The sequence below is a fragment of the Oreochromis niloticus genome, unplaced genomic scaffold, assembly GCF_001858045.2.
Source record: "Oreochromis niloticus isolate F11D_XX unplaced genomic scaffold, O_niloticus_UMD_NMBU tig00000329_pilon, whole genome shotgun sequence".
NCBI lineage: Eukaryota > Metazoa > Chordata > Actinopteri > Cichliformes > Cichlidae > Oreochromis > Oreochromis niloticus.
In genome coordinates, this window is record NW_020327126.1 from 110,082 (window position 1) to 119,658 (window position 9,577).

Sequence of the window (9,577 nt, forward strand, 5' to 3'; positions counted from 1 at the left end):
ATCATCTATAAAACCTTCTTCTACTCTTATCCCAGTCCCATAATAGACCAAAAAAAGAAATCTTATTGATGCAAATCTTCTCTAACACCTTCACGTAGCAGGTATCAAACTGATCAGACACTTCATCTTTTCCTGTTGACAAAAGCTTGATATGGACTTGAATTCTCCATACTTACTGTTCATTTTGTTGAGGATGTCTAAATTACTAAGGTAGACCAAACAGGGGAACCAATGGGACACAGCTTAAAAGTTTCACAAACAAATAGAGGTGGGTACAGGGGGATGCTGTGAGCTTGCCTGGGATTGGAGGGGTTCTTCCAGGTCCAGGAGAAAAAAAGTTCCATGAAAAGGAAGAGACAAGTTTTAGATCCTAATCCAAAGTGACTGCTGATAATGCTGAGAGAGAACTGACAGGTGAGTCTGAGCTTACTTTGGAAATCCATAGGGGAAGTGTTCCAGAGGGGAGGAACAGGGCACCAGTGGACAGTCCAGGGCAGTGTTACTGTTGGAGGGTAAGAAGGCAGGTGGATCGGCTGAAGTAAGTGATCCAGGTTCGGCTTGCTTATCTTTACAATGAGGATAGACGGCAAGATTCTCTTCAGCCATCAGGAGGAAACTGGGAACAAGATGCTGCATCCACAGATGTAATTATGTGTTACAAATAAAGTTCAGATGTTATTCATTTTATTGACTGATTGATTGATGGATAATATTTTATTCATCGAGAGGGAAATTGTTTTAAAGACGATCCGGAGTCTTTAGAGAATGATTTAAAAGTATAGTCAATATGTGTGAAATAGACAATAGACAGTTACAATTGGTCAGAATTAGATGATGAATCTTTACATTAATTAACTATAAAATAAAAAGCTATGCCAGCTTCTAGCTTTGCTTAACATTGTATAGAAAAGACCTGATGACACAAAATCTTTAAGTGCAAAAGTGAAACACATGTAAAGTCTGAGGGCTGAAGGCTGGCAAGAAACACAGTCGACTGAATCCAAAAACAGCTGAAAGCCTGTGGCTATAACAATAAACATAGCAGGATTTTTTTAATGTATTATTTGACAAACTGAGCAGCTGATAAAATCACAGCTTGTTCTCTACTACTACTTTTCTTTCCTTATTTGTTTGAGGACTTCTCCAAAATTTATGTTGATCACAATTACTAATAGTCTGGTATAATGAGTATCTGTGGAAGAGATACTGCAGGATAATCTACTTGGACGAGGCAGAGAAACTAAACAACCCTACGCCCATTATGACAACTACATGCTAAATGTGCAACAGTATTGGGCCACATCTCTTAAACTTGGTGTTGGCGTTTTCGGTCTCATTGCCACAGATTCAGAGCACACTCCGCTCATGCATGATGCTGTAACAGGATGCACCACTGCAATAAATCAGTTCATGAAATTTATTCCAGCCAAGATATTCCGAGATCAATCATTAAACCTATTATTGCAAAGTGAAAGCATTTAGGAAGCACAGAAATTACATTGAGGTTACAGTGTGTAACAGTACTGACTTAGTGACATGTGACTTAGCACAGAAACTATGAACTGGGAGCTTTGTGGTGCTCCTGTAGGTGTTATTTTCTATCTGAGGTTATACTGAGTGTAGCATGATGTGGACTGTTCTGTTTTTTTCTCTGTATTCCTGCTCTTCAGCTTCAGCATGCACTTATTTGCTTTGTTGGCACAGGAAATGGCAGAGCTCATAAGTAGAAAAGCTCCAGAAACATTTCACACGTAAGCAACAAGTATAGATCTTCTGAGTTTGCTGATGATGCCGTGTGTTATATTTGACTCGTCTCAGGATTCACTCTCTAAGAACTGCTTTTTCAAGTTTAATTCAAACGGTCAGCAATAATGGGAAAATGTGTGGCTACTAATTTGGCCTGAACACAGAGTTAACTCTGAGACTATTCTGAGCGCCCCAAAACCCTGTCAGTCCTGTCAAATATGAAAAAATAACTTAATAAATTAATAGAAATGGGGTATATTTTTTTATTCCAACCAAATAATGAAGCTTTGTGAAGCCGTTCTTTAGTAAGACACCGAATGCTGATGTCAGCTGTAACATCTGGATGATGGGAGTATGGGTGCATCACACGTCTTTACTTCCTTCTTCTTGCAATTTTTTCTTAAAAACACCAGATGCTTATGGGAGAACAGAAAGTTTGCGAAATAATTCTTTTAAGAAAACATTGTCCTTTCTGGCCTGTAATGTTTACACTGTAAACCAGCCAAGTTTAAATGTTGTTAAATAGAAGCTATCCTCTTAATATAAATCATGTCCGAAGCTTTCTACCCCTTTATATTCAATTTTTTTAGTTAGTTTTCATATCTAAATAACCTGCAAAGTCAAAATGCATAAAAGAAACTTTCACCAGCTGGGCCCACGTCCTCATCTTAGGTTTGACAGTGTTTTAGTAGATAAAGGTGAATGGCTTGGACATGAATTGAGCTGCGGTTTGGGGAAGGCCTCGAAGGGGACTGGCAGATCCCCATGTACTAAATAGAAGTGAAAAAATTAAAGAATTGAACAGGTGAAGGAGGGTGGGGCACATAAATGAGAACGAGCAGCTTGTAGAACTGGGGGAACATATATAGATAAGAACCAGAAGGAGCGTGTTTGGAGGCGTGGTCATGCTCCTGGAATTCAGATACTTTATCTCCAATAAAATGTAAGATCTTTTAGTTTCTGAATTTATGCTTGAATGTGGTTAAAATGCAAAACACTAACACTCGAGCCTGAAAGCAAGGACTGACATCACAATGTCTGCATTCATTTTCCTATTTACAGAGTTTTAAAATAAAATCTTAAGACCAGGACTGCAGCATGGCAGAAAAAGGTTTTGTGAGATAAATGCTACAGAAATATTTACAGTTTTCCCTTCTGAAAAAGTCTTTTGTTCATAAATAATTTTAACTAAAAATATTACCCTTTTGGTCCTTTAGGTTACATTAAATTTAGATTACGTTAAATAACTAATTTACTAAACTTGTTCTTAACGATTCTCCAACAAATGCATTGATGAAATATGTCATGTCATGACTTCCAGCTTCTGTGGAACTCCTCATACTTCCACAATCTAAGAACTGTGTGATGAAATGTGTCATTTTGTAAAGTTCCTCTTTAATCACTGTTAAATTTATTCGTATGAAGAGAGAGGAGGAGGAAACAGAAACAGCTGAGGCGAATAACTGGAGGAATCATTTCTACTTTTAACACCTTAACTATTCTGCATCTCCAGATATCTAGTTCTTCACGCTCTCTGGAGAAGAAGGTAGATCACAGGGGAACAAATCATTTACTCACTGTTCTTCAAGCTTTTTGAAAATGGTCAACTCTAGAAGTGTGTTACTGCTGGTCTGCACAGTCTTGGTGGTTGGGGCCATCTGTGGATCAGACGGTAAGATTAAACTTCAGACTCCGTGTAAGAGCTTTCAACTGGCTTTTCCCTGTTTAAAATTCAATTTTTTAAAAGTAATTTGTGTTCCAGCAAAGATTTGGATATCTGCTGCATAACAGTCAGCAGTAAGAAGATTTAGGAAGCAAGTTTTTTGTTCTTTCAGCTGTAGCCTCGGTGGTGTTTAACAGGATTCAAACATAGGCTTAGATTATGTGCAAATTGTATATAAGGCCAGCAATTACAAAACGGAGTCCTGTTCAAGCCCTGATATAAAAAATCAGTTTGCAACCAGCAGGAATATTCCTGGACTAAATATGAGCAGAAGAATCTAGATTTAATACCCATGCAAGTGAAAGGGAAACACAAACATTAGATGCTGCTTAAAAACCCCCATGGAAATATAGCCCAGTAAGAAGTGATCCAGCTTAATCCCAAATTTACCTGGATAATATGAAATCCTGCTTAACAGAACAGGCCTCTGCTCTTATTGTTTAGGCGCATTCTTGAAGAATATAGTGTCTTAAATGAAGACATAGATTGGTGTAAGTAGCTACTTTGTTAATACTTTTATAATGTTTGCTTTACATTTCTCATTAGTAGAAAACCTACAAGGTGAGGCACAAAATAAATATTTCATGTCACTTAATGTCTGGTAACAGTTCAAAAGTCAGCTTTTGTTTACTTTTGTTAGCAGTTTTATGACATTTTAAACCCAAATTTCACTTTGAGTTTCCTCCCTGTGGGCCAAATATATTCAGTTTTAAACTTCTAATCAGCTCGCCAAGATGGAAAGAGACGACCGTGCTGCGTTGCAGTCACCAACCTCGATATGAGTGCTGAGGTGGTGGGGGAAACATATCGTCAGCAGGCCGCAACACCACCCTGTGTGAAGGCTATAATGTAAGTCAGCACATCTTGTCCTACACACAAACATAAACACAAACAATCTGTATGACCTTCTCTCTTTATTTCCAGTTTCAACACAGAACATGGACCGCTTTGTGCTGATCCAAACGCTCAGTGGGTCAAAGATCGTGAGTTATGCTAAAAGAAACACACACACACACACACACACACACACACACACACACACACACACACATGAAAAGTATTTGTAGAGAAAAACTGAAACTCCTGTTTGTCTCTCTTTCCTGTCCAGTCATTGCGAGCATGACGAGGGTATGAAGTACAAAGTGTGAGGTGAAGCATCGCTGCCTGTCGGCTCATCAGTATCTCCTCATGAATTTTATTCGAACTTTTCTTTGAAATGTTTTTATTACTTTACTCTTTTAATTCTGTTCTTGTTCTTATATGACTTTATAGTGACGACTAATAATGGACGTGAATCTATGCTTAGACGAACCAACTGATTTTCCTTTTTTTTTTTAAGTTTAGTTACATATTTAGTTTCAAATCTTCTTTTATTCTTTATTTTTTGCTTTTATGATTCCATTTATCTGTGTACATCATGATGTTTTGCAAAGCTGACTCTGACAAATGATATCCAAATAAACTTTGACCACCAGTCATTCAATAAATCTAATATCTTAATAATCTCCCAGAAAGCTGCAGCCCATTTTATTTAAAAAATTTAACAATTTCTTATTTTTATCCATTTTATCCCTGTGTTGCCTACAACTTTTAAACAACACTGTTGTTTCATTTGTCCTTATTTCCTTCATCTGCTACATATTTTCTTAGTTCTGTAGTTACACCAAATATCACTTTGAAGTTAAACCAGCTCTATGCAGCTATTTTATAAAAAGGTAAAAACAGGAGCTTTAAAATTATCATCAGCAAATCCACAACAGAACGTGGTGCGATGGCCCAGTTAAAGTGTAAACCTCAACCTGATGGAAATGCTGTGGCTGGACCTAAAGACAGCTCTGCATAAGTGAACGACTCAAAACCTCAACCAGCTAAACATTTCCTCCACAATGATGTGAGAGCTAAAAAAATGATGATTTAAAAATACCAGAACAAAGATGTTTATGAAACATCATAAATGTGTGGGACTGATAAACTTTCTATATATATCATCTGTAATGAGGAAGTGGTTTAGTGTGTGTGTGTGTGTGTGTGTGTGTGTGTGTGTGTGTGTGTGTGTAGTGTACAGTAGAATAAGATGCAAATGCCACACTGTAGACTTCCTGGATTTGATTCTTGTTTTTATTAGATTTTAATATTTGAGCCACAGCTCAACAGAGCCACAGTCATTCTGGACTATCCTGCAAGTTCTCCTGGAAACTAAGAGCCAATATTAGAGGTTTTCTGCCTCCATGTTGCTTTTTTCAGCCATGTGGATGAGGGGGAGCCATGTTTAGTTTGTAACTACAAGAGAAAAAGAGTCACTCTTAGACAGTCAAAATGGAAAAAAACCAAAAATAACCGTGGGGTTAGACTCATTACTCATGAAAATGCACAAACTACTGGTGTCAATCATCAGGCTCTTGACCATATTTGAGCATCTGTGAACTTTGTGTGTGTGAGGCTGTTTCTCAGAAAGCTCTCAGTGAGGTGTTGATAGGCTGAAATACTGAAGTGTCCCTGATAAGAGGTGGAGGTGTGATATGCCACAACCACACACACACAAATGCAAAGACCTACAGAAACCCGTCATCAGTTCTGCCTGCAGATGTTCCTACACTCACCAATAAATAACCAAGCATTGGTCAGCTTGTATAGCTTCAACCTGATCAGTGAGCCAGACCGCCGGTGAAAATGTCTGTGAAGATCCTCTCCATCACTCTCCTCCTGCTCTTTGTGTGTGTGAGCTCTGCAGGTAACTGTGCTTTTACTAAAAATATATCAAATAATTCAAATTGAAGACAAGAATTATTATTATGCAGTAGCTTCTACCTGTTTGTGAAGGTTGATGGGCTTGTGACTTTCTTTGGGTTTTAGTTGTGTATCACTGCTATGTAAGGACTCTGCTTGTCTCTTTTACCACAAACTTTTACATCAGTCATATTTATATATGTACCTGCAAAAATTTAGCTTCCTGTGATTTTCGGGTGGCGTGTTGCATAGTAGACATCCGTTGTAAGGTACTTTTGACTACTGCCAACTTACTCAGGCGGGTGCAATGGTTCCTTTCCACCAAATGTTATTTCTGGGAAGCATGGTTACATTGTGACTCATTGCATAAGTATAAGGATATAATCTGCAAGCAGAAAAAGACACAGAGTATAAGATGAGTCGAAGTTATGTGATAAAGGTTGCTTCCCATTCATGAAATACTGACTGCTGCTACTAAATGAAGCTTCTTGTGTATTCGTATTCTCATCCTCTAAAAAAGAAATTATTCTTTGGTGAATAATAACAAAAACAGCAATCAAGGCTGAAAATTCCCTCCAGTCCCTGAATTCAGAAGATTATCTGGATCTGGACTGGTTTCTTAGATATCCTCTTGAAAACATAAAGACGATGTCTCCCAGCTGTTCGTATATTAATTTGATAGGTAAAAGATATTTTAAAAAGCTTTTGTTTAGTGATGGAGTTTCATCACATTTTAAATGAGACTTTGCTCGAACCAGATATGTAAATCTTTAACCTTCTTCTTCTCAGCTCGTCATCCTTCAAGAAGCCGAATGTGCTGCATTAAGGTTACCACTTTAAATATGAGCCCTGAGGTGGTGGGGGAAACGTATCGTGAACAGGCTGCAGGATCACCCTGTGTCAAGGCTATAATGTAAGTCAGCACATGTTGTCCTGCACACAAACATAAACACAAACAATCTGTATGATCTTCTCTCTTTATTTCCAGTTTCAACACAGAATATGGACAGCTTTGTGCTGATCCAAATGCTCAGTGGGTCAAGGATCGTAAGTTATGCTAACACACAGACACACAACGATGTGAAAAGTATTTGCAGAGAAAAACTCAAACACCTCTTATGTTTCCTCTCCAGTCACTGCCAACATGATGAAGGTGTGAAGCACAGAGTCTATGGCGAATCATCATCAGTGTTTCCTTTGACATGAACTTTAAAGACTTATTTAAAACCAGAACGCTTTATTTTTTTTTACTCTTACCTGTGAATTAACCCTGTAATTTATTTTAGATGTCAACCTCAGTCTTTGATGACAGAAACAGTTTATTAATATTATTATTACTGTTATTTTAATTTTTTTATTTATTATTCAAGTTATTTTTTCTTGCCCATATTTTATATTTATATTTTTATTGAGGTTTGTATGTTGTGTTTTTGGACATAAAGTCTGTCAATAAAGGTTGAATTGAATTGCTTAATATTTTTTCTGTGTATTCTATATTCTGTATACAATAATAAAATCATAGCAGTACGTGGGAATACAAACTTTTTTCTTTTTTACCTTTCTTCCAATGAGTACAGTCAAGGGTTAAAGTGGGTTTTGGCAGGTGGGGAAACCCTATATTGGTTGTAATGGATTTACACAACTGAATTCAACAAGGAATAAGCAGATATTTCACAAGCTTTCCTGGCTGTAATTGAATAATTCGGTGCATTAAAATGCAGATTAACAGGCTCCCATACTGTATATTGTACATACGCTAACAAAAAGTGTCCAGGTCGGAAAAAGGAGACACAGAAGCAAAATGGTTGAATTAAAGAGTTTTATTAAAGTTTCTATTAATAACTCAACTAAAAGAGACGGACAAGCCGCTATCACCCTTTAAAGAAACAAAGCAAAACTCAAGCGTCGGTCAGTAAACTGAAAAGTCAAAAAGAGATTAGTGACCAAACACACTCCTCTCCACAGAGCAAGAGCAAGAGCAAGAGCAAGAGCAAGAGCAAGAGCAAGAGCAAGAGCAAGAGCAAGAGCAAGAGCAAGAGCAAGAGCAAGAGCAAGAGCAAGAGCAAGAGCAAGAGCAAGAGCAAGAAAAATACAGCTCACTAGCTGCAGCCACCCAACATGGCCCTCTGGCACAGGTTCACCTTTCTCTGGGCTTAAATACCTTTAATTGCTGATGTGAGTCAGCTGTACAAAAGAAAAAGGTGGCACCTAAGGCAGGAGAGCTGGTAGGACACGCCCACACAGGCAACTTCAGGAGGAGGCCCTGCTAGGGCCGTAACAACAGCTCAAAGGCTTCAGAGGAAATAATCCGCAGGTCCTCTGTCTGGGGACCCAGTGTTTACGTTTTTCAGTTAGTTTCAGTTAGTTTTTGGTGATTTCTAGCTCTTTGGTTGTGTCTATTTGCCTCCCCTGTGTTACATGTTTCTTGTGTAGTCTCGCAGTTTGTTACTCTTGTCTCTGTGCTCCACGTTTGCTCTGTCTCCCCTGTCAGCTGTGTCTCCTTGTCAAATCTGCGTCTCTGTGCCTGTCTTATGTTTCCTGTTTTACTCTGATAGTCTCATCTCCTGTGTTCAGTTTTTAGAGCTTCGCTTTGTTTTGTCATGTTTGATTACTCTCAGCTGTGCTGTTCTCATTCCCTCATTATCCCTGTGTATTTAAGCCCTTTCTATTCCACTGGCTATGTCCCAGTTCAGGGCCTTCATCCTTCGGAGGACCTGGCCTTCGCAGTTTACATGGGCGGTCTCCTCTGAAGACCAAGAAGGCTGGAAGCGGGAGGCTGTGAAATGGGACGGTCTAGCCTTCAGATGTGCATCACCTGCTGTCTCAGTGGAGTTTAATAAATTCAGCCGTCTGCTCCTTGCTATCTAAAATATAACAGGACATTGGAGTAAATTCTCGACCATCTCACACTTCTGTTTAATCAGTTTTCTGTTTGACCTTTATTCAGCTGTGTGAAAACTATAACTTTAATCTCAGCCAAACTGATTTACTCCGGAACAAATAAAACACTGAAATAAGTCACGTTTATCAAAGTGACTTTTATATCATGTTTAACCTGAGTAGCGAAAGACCGCGGGGGTCTGAAAATGATGTTCCAGGAGTTCGCTGTTCTCGCCGGCTCTACTGAGCCTTGACCATCCGGTCAGCTTCAAGCTGGTGGGTAACAGACGTCTCCGAAAACAACGGAGCACTTTGGCAAATAAGTAATGTCTTGATAAACTGAGCAGATATTTGAAGTTGACACACATACATTCCCGTCTGAAAATATGTTAAAAGTTTATTTTGTGACCCAGAAAGAGTAATATTTCAAACTCTTTAGCTGAGTATTTTATATTATTATACAAATATTATGAATAATAATTTAATTAATAAAGTATTGAA

The 9,577-nt window shown here is 38.3% G+C and overlaps 1 protein-coding gene across 2 annotated transcripts; it reads left to right on the forward strand.

Annotated features, from left to right (window-relative positions):
• The first annotated feature begins 478 nt into the window (after positions 1-478).
• On the forward strand, positions 479-7,483 carry LOC109200482 (eotaxin-like). Of its 2 annotated transcripts, XM_019356058.2 has the most exons (5): positions 479-538; positions 3,260-3,418; positions 4,195-4,318; positions 4,394-4,452; positions 4,578-4,974. In XM_019356058.2, the coding sequence occupies exons 2-5, from the start codon at positions 3,346-3,348 to the stop codon at positions 4,601-4,603; spliced, it is 282 nt and encodes a 93-aa protein (XP_019211603.1). In that variant the 5' UTR covers positions 479-538; positions 3,260-3,345; the 3' UTR covers positions 4,604-4,974. The 2 variants fall into 2 exon arrangements, with proteins under 2 accessions (XP_019211603.1, XP_019211605.1); XM_019356060.2 differs by lacking the exons at positions 479-538; positions 3,260-3,418; positions 4,195-4,318; positions 4,394-4,452; positions 4,578-4,974 and adding exons at positions 5,997-6,200; positions 6,986-7,109; positions 7,185-7,243; positions 7,330-7,483.
• The last annotated feature ends 2,094 nt before the right edge of the window (positions 7,484-9,577 follow it).

Excerpts from the sequence above, each read along its gene's own strand:
- LOC109200482 (XM_019356058.2), top strand. The coding sequence starts at position 3,346 with ATGGTCAACTCTAGAAGTGTGTTACTGCTGGTCTGCACAGTCTTGGTG. Across the intron at positions 3,419-4,194 it reads GGCCATCTGTGGATCAGACG|CTCGCCAAGATGGAAAGAGA; the intron begins GTAAGATTAAAC and ends ACTTCTAATCAG. Across the intron at positions 4,453-4,577 it reads CGCTCAGTGGGTCAAAGATC|TCATTGCGAGCATGACGAGG; the intron begins GTGAGTTATGCT and ends TTTCCTGTCCAG.